Below are 13,366 nucleotides of genomic sequence, written 5' to 3' on the forward strand. Positions count from 1 at the left end.
TGATTCTGCCTATGATGAGGCTAAGGTAATATGGGATCATTTCAAGATCAGGAATCACGGTGAGTTCATTGACCTCTACCTCAAAACTGATGTGATCCTTTTAGCTGATTTATTTGAGAAATTCAGGGATGTCAATTTGAACTACTTTCAGATAGATCCCTGTCACTGTTACTCGGCACCAGGCCTAACCTGGCAAGCTGGTTTGAAGTACACAGGAATAAACCTAGAACTACTGACTGATACCAACATCTTACTTACTTTTGAGAAAGCAATACGAGGTGGAATTTCGGGTGTTATGGGAACAAGACATGTCAAGGCAGATGAACACCACAAACTACTCTACGTAGACGCAAATAATCTCTACGGCTGGTCCATGATGGAACCTCAACCCTATGGTAGTTTTGAAATGATAGATATTGATCCACTCGAGCTATGCTCTCAGGTCAAAGCTCGACTTAACATGAATGTTATCAGTAAAGAGCAGATTATGGCAATTCCAAGTGATAGTGAAATAGGCTACTTCTTAGAGGTTGATTTGGAGTATCCAGGAAATATTAAATTTAAGTCAAGGAACTTTCCATTCTGTCCCGAATCTCTCTTTATTGAAGATGATGAATTAAGTCCTTACCAGAGAGAGTTACTGGGTGATGATAAAAGATCAATTGTAGAGAAACTAATACTAACACAAAAGGATAAAACTAATTACATAGTGCATTACAGAATGCTACAATTTTACCTCAAGCACGGAATGGTACTTAAGAGGGTTCATTCAGTGATAAGCTTTAAACAATCAAAGTGGTTAGCACCATACATTGATTTTAACACTAAAAGACGTATGGATTCTAAGACTGATTTTGAGGAAGACTATTTTAAACTGATGAACAATTCTTTTTATGGTAAGACCTGTGAGAACATAAGGAACAGGGTTGAAATTGAATTTGTATCGGACGGGGAGAGAGCCAGGAATGTAATGGCCAATCCCAGGTTTTCATCGATATGCGTATTTGACGAACATAATGCTGCTATTAGCATGAGGAAAACATCAATGAAATTCAACAAACCAATCTACATAGGAGCTTCAGTACTTGAATTGTCTAAATTATTAATGTATTTATTCTATTATGAAGTTCTTCAACCGTACTTTGGTGAGAAAAATATTGAACTACTGTATCTAGATACAGATTCCTTTGTACTTAACATTAATACTGATGACTTAACTAAAGACTTAAAGGAGTTGAAACACTATTTTGACTTCAGTAATTATCCAAAAGATCACACACTCTATGACACCAGTAAGAAGAAGGTACCAGGCTACTTTAAGGATGAGCTAGGAGGAGTAGAGATGACTGAATTCATTGCCCTGAGAAGTAAGATGTACGCTTACAGGACCAAGACTATGTCTGGAGAGCAAAGCTCGACAAAAGATTACGATTCTAAGAAATTAAAGGGTATTGCCAAGAATGTAGTAAGGAGAAATATCTCATTTGATGACTATGTTGATTGTCTTGAAAAGAGTAGGTCATTTTACCACAAGATGAGACACTTAAGATCAGATAAACACCAAATCTATTTGGAAGAAGTTGACAAAAAAAGCCTCAGTCCTTTTGATGACAAGAGGTTCATACTTGAAGATGGAATAAGCACCTTACCATTTGGAATGTATTATGAAGGCTACATAGATTACAGCGATTCAAACTTCGCTTGAGTACGACTACGTCTTGAGAGCATAGCTCGAGTCGAGCTTTGCTCTCTGGACTTTGTCCTAGTCCGACTTCGTCTTGAGAGCTCTGCTCGATTAGGACTACGTCCAGAGAACAAAGTTCGATTAAACTAATGAATAGGGTGGTGCTGATGGTAGTGTTACTTGGTGAAATTCATCCCTAACACCGAAGTCATGATAATAGTGATAGTGATACACCACATTAGGATTAGGACGTAGTCCGGGTCCTGTTTGATTTACTGTGACTTCAGTTTTTCTAGCATCTCTGTCTGTGCTAGTTTTTTTCCTTCTTCTAAAAAAGTCTTCTTTAAAGACTCTACATCAACAGCTGAACTTGCCTCCCTTTGTTTTTTCCTAATGGCATTTTTCATCGAAATGTATTTCTCCTTCTCCTTGAGAATCAAAGTAAACTCATCTGTAGATATGTGAGAATCGGTTAAGGCTTTACTAACCAAATCATTGATTGTGTTCAGTTTTGAAATTGCCAACATTCTGATATTCTCATGTTTTTCAATTTTCCTTAGAATATTCTTTTTCTCCCAGCCTAAGGCTGATGAAATAATGGCACTACCTATTGTTACGCCACCCAAAGCTAAGCCTATCGGTGCCGTGATGACACCAGCTAGAGCGGAAACACCAACAGATCCGGCTGCTACGCTGGCAAAATTAAGGAAGTGGCTAATGCCAGTAATTACGCTAAATGCTTTTTTGTACTTTGAAAATATCTTTCTTCTAAATTCAATCTCGCTTTCTAAGAAACTCTTAACCTCACATATTTGTTGTAGTCTGAAAGCCTGAGGGTTACTTTCTGTATGCTTTTCAGACCTTTCATAGTTTAAATGACTTTCAGAGTTTAAATTACTTAAATCTGGATAAACCTTATTGTCTCCATCCATTTAATTAGTGGGAAAAACTAGAATCAGTTGTTCTGTCATTTCTAGTGTTTAGTGTTGATCCTACAGACACTACAGGTTTTTGAAGTACATTAAAATTTAAAGGTTTTTCTGTCCCAGCAGGCACAGCAGGTTTTAAAGGTTTTTCGGGACCAGGCTCCAACTTTGACTCTACTTCTGCCTCTAATTCTCTATGAAATCGTTCTGATCTTTCTTTCCAATTACGTGGTCGTTTTGTGTAACCCCAAGTTCTATTCATTTAATTAAGTAAAATAAAATCAATTCACTGCAAAGAGTAAATTTCTTTCAAGTCTATTATTCAACTTAATCATCTCGTTTATGATTTCTGTCTGACTACATATGTTAATGTTCTGGTTCATTCTCATGTTATTATTTAAATTCGATAATCTATCAAGCAGAATCATATTTTCATCACGAAGATAATCCCCGAAATGCTGTGATATCACTATTTTCCAATTTGGTATTACATCCTGGTCTCGAAAGACAAACCAGTTTTCACTTCTCATCTTTACCATGAAATCCATTGACCTATCCAATTGATCCTTAAATAGTGTGTAGTCTACTTTAGCACTCTTCTGTCTGTTTTCTGTCTTTTCCATTGGTCTAATGTTAAACCAAGCAAAGCACAGTTCAGGTTTATCTTTGAATTCCTTGATTGGTAAGACATGATCCAACTCTTCTTCTACTATTCGAACTCTGTTCTCGGGACTTTGTCCTATTGGAGATAGACTCCTCTGGTACTCTAACCACTGTGAGAAGAAACTGTCTGTACATCCTAGATTGAATGATGAATTACCGGTCAGACTTCATCCTGAGAGCAGAGCTCGATTACACTCTCCCTTAGAAATGCGGTTTAGACCAACTCTAATTTTGTGTCTGTCTCTATTACCATTTTGGTCAAGGTAATCATTTTTGTAATATGAATTAAAACATGATCTGCAGTTACCTCTATTTCCGTTTTTACCAAATTCACCATCACTTAGTAATTTAATTTCATAACATTTATTACATACCTTGATTTTACTTGAACCACATTCTTTACAGTAATCAAGTAGTTTATTACGCCTGTTCTTTTCAAAATTAATTTCAGGTTTATTTTCACAGCACTTAACACAATAAATTGTAGGTTGATTTTCCATGTTTTGATTCATCATATTATTCTGATTTATCATATTTTGATTTTCCATATTTTGATTTTCCATGTTTTGATTTAAGATAAACTGATTTATCATATTTTGATTTAACATAATCTGATTAATCAGATTTTGATTTAACATATTATTTTGATGCAAATAATACAAAAACTTCTGAATATTCTGATTCATCATATTATCATGATTCATCATATTATTCTGATTCATCATACCATTTTGATTCATCATACCATTTTGATTATCAAATATTGCTCCATCCATTTCTTTCTTTATTTAGTAGGACATTTTTTTTTTAAATTACGTTTTTCGAACTTGTTCTTGTGACTTAAGTCACTTTAGAGACTTTATTTCATTTCAATGATTTGATATCAGAAACTGGTAACCATTCATTGAACTTATCACTGTAACCCTTCCACTTCACTAATCCGTATTTCTTGCCTTTACTGGTCTTGTACCTTAGGATTTTCTCGATCTTGTACTCTAGCTGGTCAGGATTAGGAACATAACTCAATTCCTCTTCATAGAAATATCCTTGAATTTCTTCTTTGTGGTAATCCTCAAGCTTGTAGACGATAGGGTGAGTAAAGATGATCTGTTTGATTTGGAACACCTCCTCAGTGTAGTTGGGCATGTAACCTTTACCGAAAATGGACTTGTACTTTGAAATTCTTACACTGTCACCTACTTTGTACTTTGGATCACCAAATGTCTCTTTGAGGTGAAGACCGTAAAGATTGTACCACACTGTTCCTTCGTTTTCCATCTTTCTGGCGTCTACAGGTTTCATACCTATTGATGAGTGAAATGTGTTATTGTAGCCGCTGACCAGGTCATCCAGAACGTCAATCCACTTGTCAGTCTCCTTAGCGGTGAAATAACGCCACATTTTTTCTTTAAGGGTTCTATTGAATCTCTCTACTACTGCTCCCTTCTTATCAGATTTTGTGGAGAACCATTCTATGTCATTTTCTGTTAAGAGTTCCTTGAAGTGTTTGTTGTAAAATTCTTTACCGTCATCAAACTGGATTTTCGTTGGTTTTGCTTCCTCAAATATCACTTTAAATGCATCTCTGATTTCTTCTCCCCTCTTACTCTTAACTGCTAGAGCCCAAGAAAAACGACTAAATAGATCTATGACTGTTAAAATGAATCTGTTGCCTTTATTTTGTTTCTCGAATTTTTGCATGTCAACCAGATCTGCTTGCCATTGTTGATCGATGTACGATACCATTGTCTTCCTGAAGGTGAATTTCTTAATGGCCGGTTTGTGTAGTTGGTGAGTTGGTAGTGTTTCTAGAAATTCTTTCACTTCTTTTTTTTTAATAAGTTTTCCTGAGCGGGACTTTGTCCCTAACAACGAAGTTGTGCTCTGCTCTCGTGACGAAGTCATATCTTCCTTGACCTGTTTCCAGATTTTACTCAAATAACTGTAAGCCACGGGACTCTCGGGGTTGTAGTACAAATCTCTTAGATACTGCTGTGTGTCATCCTTTACATTCATTTAAATGAGTGAAGTATTTATTTACGAGCCACACAATATGTTAATTTCTGGTGTTACCAATTGTGGTAAGACATATTTTGCCCTTGACCTCTTAGAAAAGGAGTATCGGCACAAGTTCCAGAACATAGTCATTTTCTGTCCAACATATTTCAACAATAAGACATATGAAAGGAAATGGATTTACCAAGACAAGAACGTCTACATAGTTAATCCCGAAGCTGTGGCCAGTAATTTGGACCTTGTGCTTCAGTTTGCTACTCTGACCTTTGCTGGTTCTAACACATTATTCCTCATTGATGACTGTGCTAATTTGAGAGACACAAAAAAGAAGGTGTCCGAGTTATGTAATCTTGCCTTTTCCGGCAGGCACTACAATCTCACTGTTTGGTTACTAGTTCAGAAGTACAATTCAGTTGTTAAGGACTACAGAGAGAACATAAGAATTTTAGTATTATTTTTTAATAAGGATGAATCAGCCATGAAAGATGCCTTAGAAGAAAACAGTGTTATTCCTAAGGAGAAAAAACAGTACTACATAGAAGAACTTAAGATGAAAAAAGGATCAAAACTGATCATTAGACTACAACATCCATTTGGATTTACTCTTTCACATCAAAAATCTTAGTCCCGCTTCTCATCAGTTGTCTTAGTCTTTCTAACCCTAGTAAAATAATAAATTATTAACCCTAAACCACTAAGTCCTAGGATAATCCATAGGTACTCGTATTTCTTCATTTCATCACTAGGTTGGTAGTAATCACTTAATTGTGGTCGCTGAGGTAGTACAATAGTTCTTTCTGGATGTAAATGATTGTAAACAGTAAGTGCTGAATCAGTATTGTTAAAATCAATAGAAGCGTCTCTTTCTCTCTTTAATTCAAGATTAACAAAGTCAATGGTACTTTTCCTATGCTCATCCCATTCTGTGGATGCTCTTTGTAATTGCTCCTGAGCCAAATCATGTCTTTTCACTTCAGTCTCATAACCGTTTTTGTCTAGTTTTTTAAAAAGGTAACCGGATCCAGTGAATGCTAATCCATTGATTATTGCAGATCCAAATAACATGCCAATGCCAGCCATTTAATTTCAACGAATTTTAATTTCAATGATGTGTCCCTGAGAGCATAGCTCGAGTTAATACCAATTGGTACTGTACATTATGACCATTAAGATCGATGATGTCACCTTTTTCATCAGTTAAGCGAATATTCAGCTTATTGAATCTTGGTTTACAGGGAATTGCTATTGGTTTCTCAAATGTGTATGCTATTAAATCCCCAAAATTAGCTTCCTTTATTGGTCTTGTGGTTAGCACATCAGATGCTTCACCATTACTTAATACACTATTAGATTCGATTATGTCACAGTGAAAAACAAAATGGTTAATTGGTCTAAAATTGATGGGTTTCTCGCTTACAACATCATCCTTACTTTTATTGTCTAAAGGGTAAGGCCATTCTGATTTCATGCCAAATAATTCATTACTTTTACCAAGAAAATAGATCTGATAATGCGCCTCATTTTTTCTCTTTAGGAAGTGTAAGACGGCCTTACCTGTTGGTTCTTCAAGGTCAAATCTGACAGCACCTCTACTCATACTATTTTCTTTCAACTTATCCGCAAATACTTTTGAAAAGCTCTGTAGGTCATAGAGACCATCTGGTAGCGTAATCTCTGCCACATCAAACCCCTTAACTTTGATTCGGTTATTCTCCCTGGCTGCACTTATGTTGTAGAATGTACAAGGTATTACTGCAAAAGTTAAAGTGACGCTACATGCATCTTGAATTTCAGTCTTGAGATTGACTGTTAAATCACTTGAACTCTGATCTGGATAGTCACTTGAATCTATGTTCATTACAGTAACCATTTACTTAAGCAAATTTTCGTTTTCAAATTTACCTTTTATCAAATAAGTAAATTATTCTTACTTCATAATATTTCTGGGTAGGATTCCTTGATCGTAAAGGTACTCTAATGTTCCATTACTAATAGCTACAGTTCCGCCCAGTTTAAGAATTTCCTCTAGGTTGGCCTGACTTGGGGGACCAATATTGATTCTCAAGAACCTTTTCAGTAGCATAGAGTAACCAATTGTTGTTGATGCCAACAGTAAACTTTGATACAGTGTATTTATGATATCTTTCTTTCCTGGTGTATCCATTTAATTACTTAGAAAATCACTAGTAAAACTCATTTATCTAGTATTCAGTGCTGGAGCGAACTTTGTTCTTGCAACACCTCAGTGTTGGAGCGAACTTTGTTCTTGCAGCACCTCAGTGCTGGAGTGAAGCAATCTGAGAATTCTGGATGTTTACCTGGGCGTCAGAAACCACGAATATGTGCATTTTGTATGGTCCCTTTCCAGATTTCTTTGTAATAGATAATTGAATACCATCTTTTGTGTTCTGGAGCTTCTTTCCTGATCCGTGTAGACGATTATCTTCAGAAGTTCTCAGATCCAACCATAAACCATAGTGATTAGAATCACCATAGTATTTCTCCATGGTCATGTTACAGTCATGAGTTTTCTTCAAATCTTCAGACATAAAATGTTTCTTGATCTCCTCCCATTGATCCATCATTCTCATTCCTTCTGGGAACACCTGATTGGCAACACCCTCTATTGTGATCTGCACTTTACTTATGTTAGGGTTTTCAAACTTCTCTGAATCTCTAGCTCCATCTACATAGTCAGACACAAATAGTAATAATAATCCTTTAATAGACATTCTTGGAAAGTTGATGTTCTCATTAATTAGTGTTTCATTAGCAGTAACATTGACTGTCTTAAAATGGTCTACCCAATCATAAAATATTGAGAATCCAGAATTGTACTTGTTACTCAATTGACTAGCAATCATCTTGTTGGTTACGGTATCATATTCAAAACAAATATTCTCTAGTTTGTAGCCCATGCTAGCTGTGGTTGTGGTGACTATGATTTCCTCCTTTGGTGCTAAAGTTATTTCAATAATCACATCTTCTTGAATTGGAAACTTGTAAAATGGAGCATGATGATGGAATAGTTCAAAATCTAATGGTATTTTGTACTTCTTGTCAAACACTTTCTTTAAAGTCTTTTCATTAGCTGTTTCTCCAGTGACATCAGCTTCAGCGACTCCTGATCTTAATTCTCTAAGATTTTTTGACTGAATACCCTGAAAAACTCTATCATTTCTTTCTTCTTCTGTAAACCACAGATCTTTAAATGTAGAATAATGACTGTATTCGTCAAGGTCAAATATCTGCTCTGTTCCCCACTTAACCACCATCTTTGAAATCAGGTTTCTACCAAGATTATTTACAACACTATTTTTAGAATCACCAGAAATGGTTACGTCAGCAGACAGATAAAGAGATTTAGGTACAAAGAATGTATTCTCTCGCAATGCCGGTATTCTAACATACAGTGTTTCTTTGGGGTTAGCAGATGAGGGGTTATGAGTAATGATATGATGCTGCCTCTCAGCTTTTAAACCAAGTGGAATCTTATGTGCCCTTTCGGTATTTAATAAATATCCTGTTGCCATTTTCTATATATTTACTAGTAAAATTATGTACATGCAGTGAACAGTGCCAACATCATATATCAGGTAAAATGCACGGAAAAAAGCTATTGACGTGTACTTTCTGTTGGAATACAGTAAGTCATGATTACATTAACCCATTGAACTCTAGTATTCCCTTACCATTTCACTGACCATTTCATTGCAACGCTTCACTGGGAATCTCATGAATGATAGAAAGTGTGTATTGTGGTGTCTGGTTCTTAGGGGTTTCTAAGCTATTTTGAGACAAAAAGGCCTGTAAGGGCTTTTGTCAAAATAGCTTAGAATTACCTAGATTCCTAGCAACGCCATATACACTTTCTCAGAATGAAGGATTGCCGACAGTTCAAGTCTATGACACCTACTAAACGAGTAGAGATCGTCAGAGAGAAGAAACTGTGTTTCAACTGCCTAGATCATTCGAATCACAGCTACAGAAAATGCCGGAAGAATGACGGATGTTCCGTTCAAGACTGCTCCAAGAAACATTCAAGTCTCCTCCATGACGCACTGTCAACTCCTGACAGGAAACAAGATGCTGTCAAGAAATCTGAAGAGGTCAAGAAAAAAGACGAAGTCAAAACTGGCTGTGTTTGTGGTCCTGCTGCCTTTTCCAAGACCACCCGAATAGCTTTGCCAATCGTGACCGTGTATGTCCGGGGAAAAGACCAAGAGAAGTTTACGAAGACGCAAGCGCTACTTGACACAGGGAGCAATAAAACATTCTGTTCTGAAAGTTTGGCGAATGATCTGCAGCTTAAAGGGCAGAAGACCAAGTTATTTTTAGAAACCCTTGGAGAAGACCAACAGTCAAGTGTCATCGAGTTGCAGCTTGAAGCCTCGTCCAACCCGTCTGGAAAGGGAAGACTGACGCAGCTGCCCAGAGTATACGCACTGAAAACGTTTCCGAAGTTGACCCAGAAGCTGGCCAAGACAGACATCGAGGAATGGCGCCATCTACGAGACTTGAAGATAACTAACAGCACTAAAGACAACATTGGTCTACTCATTGGTCAAGATGTGCCAGCAGCACTTAGACCGTTAGAGATCCGCCGTGGAGGGGATGACGAGCCCGATGCTACCCGATCAGTGTTTGGATGGTGTTTGAATGGCCCGATATCAAGTCAAGCTGAAGAAGTCGCTAGCAGCAATTTCGTCCGAACTGGTTGTGACAGCGCAGACGCCCTGCTTCAAGCTCAAGTTGAACAGTTCTGGAAGATTGATGGAGGCACGCCGATTTTAGCAAAATCGAGACCTCATCCCTCCCGCGAAGACCAAAGGGCACTCCAGATATGGGATCAGTCATGCTGCCAGCAAGATGGTCATTACAACCTAGACATTCCGTTCAGAGATGATCAGCCGAGATTGCCGAACAATAGACGGATGGCCGAGAGAAGACTCCACAGCCTGGGGATAAAACTCTCAAAAGATCCTCAACTCCATGAGAAATACAAGGCCGGAATTCAAGACTTGTTGAACAAGGGATTCGCAGAGATGGCCCCCGAAGAAGCAGCCCAGGATGGTGTTGAATGGTATTTGCCGCACCACAACGTCGTAAACCCAAGCAAGCCAGAAAAGTTTCGCATCGTTTTCGACTGCTCAGCTGAATATGCAGGAACGTCTCTCAATAAAGAAGTCCTTCAAGGCCCAGACTTAACAAATTGGTCGGTGTCCTCTTACGATTCCGGGAAAGACCTGTCGCTGGGAGATGTTGAAGCCATGTTCCATCAACTGAGAGTTACTGAGAAACAACGCAACGCTTGATATTTTTATGGTGGAGTGACGGAGAAGTCGGCGCCAAAGTTCAAGTCTACAGAATGACGTCACATCTATTCGGCGGGATATGGTGTCCGAGTGTTGCTGGTTATGGTTTAAGACGAACGGCAGATGACAACTCACCTGATTTCGCTTCGGAGATAGTCGAGATAGTGAAGCGAGATACGTACGTTAATGACAACCTTTCATCCCACAACTCTACAGATGAGGCCATCAAGACAGTACAGGGTGTAACAGAATTGGTAGCCAAGGGTGGTTTCCACATGCGAGGATGGTGTTCCAATGATAAGTCAGTGATGAAGGCGATTCCAGCAGATGAGCGGGCCAAGGACATGAAGACCATTGACCTTGACAGAGACACACTTCCTGTTGAGAGAGCATTGGGCACCCACTGGGACACAGAAACAGACATGATTGTTGTCAGCATTCGTCAGAGAGACCCAGTCTACACAGGAAGAGGACTGCTGCGAATCACCAGTTCCGTGTATGACCCTCTCGGGTTAGTCTGTCCTTTCGTCTTACGAGCTAAGATGATATTCCAAGATGAATGCAAGCGCCACCTTGGATGGGACGAAGAAATGACTGCCGAAAATACCAAGAGATTCAACAAATGGTTGGGTGACCTACCAAGACTCAAAGACCTGAAGATTCCAAGATGCATTCAGCCGAAAGACCATGGTGAAATCGTGGAAGCCAGCTTACATCATTTTTCCGATGGTTCAGCCACAGCCTATGGTGCCAGCAGCTATTTGAGAACCGTCAACAGGCAGGGAGGCATCAACTGTACGCTAGTCCTGGCCAAGGCAAGATTAGCTCCGCTTTCAACCATGACGATCCCGAGACTAGAGCTTTCAGCCGCCGTGACTGCAGTACAATTAGACGCCCAGCTGAGAAGAGAGATGACTCTGCCTTTACAGCCATCAACGTTTTGGACAGACAGCACCACGGTTCTGCATTACATCAGGAACACGACAAAACGCTTCCAGACGTTTGTAGCCAACAGGATTGCCGTTATCCATGACGGAACTACCCCAGGACAGTGGAAATACGTGCCTACCAAGCAGAATCCCGCTGATTACGCCTCAAGGGGTATGAGCGCCAAAGCAATCCTCAACGACACAAAGTGGAGCCAAGGACCAGATTTTCTCAATGCATCCAAAGATATGTGGCCGGAGCTTCCCATCGACAGCTCTGATGATCAGCTAGAGAATGACAGCGAAGTCAAGAAAGATGTCGCCACCTGTGCAGCCCAGTTAAAGGAAGACAACCCCACAGAAAGACTGCTGACCCATTACTCCGACTGGTACAGGGTTCGTAAAGCCATCGCATGGTACCGCCGATTCTGCCACTGGTTGAGGAATAACAAGCCCAGGATGGACCGATTGCTGAAAGTTGAAGAATTACAGTTAGCAGAGACCGCCATCATCAGATACGTACAGAACGTCACGTACGCCACCGAGATTAGCAACTTGAAGACCGGGAAGCCGATCGCCAAGACAAGCAAGGTATACGATTTGGAGCCATTCTGCGACGAGGACGGTCTCCTAAAAGTCACGGGACGATTGAGCCGAGCCAGGATATCCGAGACAGCCAAGCATCCCACCATTGTTCCCAGAAATCATCACCTGACAGAGCTGTTGGTTCGTCACATCCATGACTGGAACTCGCACAGTGGAAGGGAGTACGTCATGGCTGCTCTCCGCGAGAAGTACTGGATACCGAAGGCGCGCCCTCTCGTCAAGCACGTACTGCGAAGATGCGTCCTGTGCCAGCGTTTAAAGGGCGCACTGCAATCACAAAGAATGGCTGATCTGCCGTCGGACAGAGTCACCCACGCTGATTCCCCTTGGAACGTCACGGGAATCGACGTTTTCGGTCCTTACTATGTGAAGAAGGGCAGGAAGACAGAGAAACGTTACGGCTGCATTTTTACGTGCCTGACTATGAGAGCCATCCACATCGAGAAGCTGTGCAGCCTAGAAGCCGATTCGTTTGTCAACGCACTGATCCGATTAATCGCCAGAAGATCGAAGCCCAGACGCATCCGGAGCGACAATGGAACCAATTTTCGACTTGGTTGTAAAGAGATTCGAAACGCTATCCGGGAGTGGAACGACAACCACAAGACCAGAGAAGACCTGCTGATACGTGGGATTGAGTGGAACTTCAATCCACCTGCTGCATCCCACATGGGCGGAGTGTGGGAAAGACAGATACGTACTGTCCGAGCAGCGCTGAATGCCATACTTCGTGGTCAAGTCCTTGATGACGAACGATTGGATACGTTGTTTGCTGAAGTCGAGAATGTTGTAAATAGCCGCCCTCTGACGCCCGTATCGGAAGATCCAACTGACCTGCAAGCTTTAACGCCGAACGATCTTTTACGTCCAGGCAAGGGATTTACGTCACCACCGGGTGAATTTAGCAGACAAGACGTATACGGGAGACGTTGGCGACACGTGCAGTACCTCGTAAATGAATTTTGGAAACGATGGACCAAGGAGTATCTGCCCACCCTGATGACACGTTCAAAGTGGATTACCGAAAGACGAAATATTCGGGTCGGAGGCATTGTTATCGTGCTAGACGAGTCCCAACATAGGTTGTACTGGCCACTCGGTCGCGTAAAGCAAGTGTTTCCTGACAAGGACGGAGTTGTACGATTCGTTGAACTGAAAACTCGGAATATGGACAGTATGCGGCGACCGATCCACAAACTCGTTTTGTTAGAGGCCGCACAAGAGGATTAG

The 13,366-nt window shown here is 40.2% G+C and overlaps 2 protein-coding genes across 2 annotated transcripts; both read left to right on the top strand.

Moving 5' to 3' along the window:
* The first annotated feature begins 9,167 nt into the window (after positions 1-9,167).
* Positions 9,168-10,604, top strand: LOC135499958 (uncharacterized). Its single transcript, XM_064791030.1, has one exon. It carries the CDS (start codon positions 9,168-9,170, stop codon positions 10,602-10,604), a length of 1,437 nt encoding a protein of 478 aa, XP_064647100.1.
* Positions 10,605-10,657: 53 nt separating this feature from the next.
* LOC135499959 (uncharacterized) lies at positions 10,658-13,366 on the top strand. Its single transcript, XM_064791031.1, has one exon. It carries the CDS (start codon positions 10,658-10,660, stop codon positions 13,364-13,366), a length of 2,709 nt encoding a protein of 902 aa, XP_064647101.1.

This window comes from Lineus longissimus, chromosome 15 (genome assembly GCF_910592395.1).
Source record: "Lineus longissimus chromosome 15, tnLinLong1.2, whole genome shotgun sequence".
Lineage (NCBI taxonomy): Eukaryota > Metazoa > Nemertea > Pilidiophora > Heteronemertea > Lineidae > Lineus > Lineus longissimus.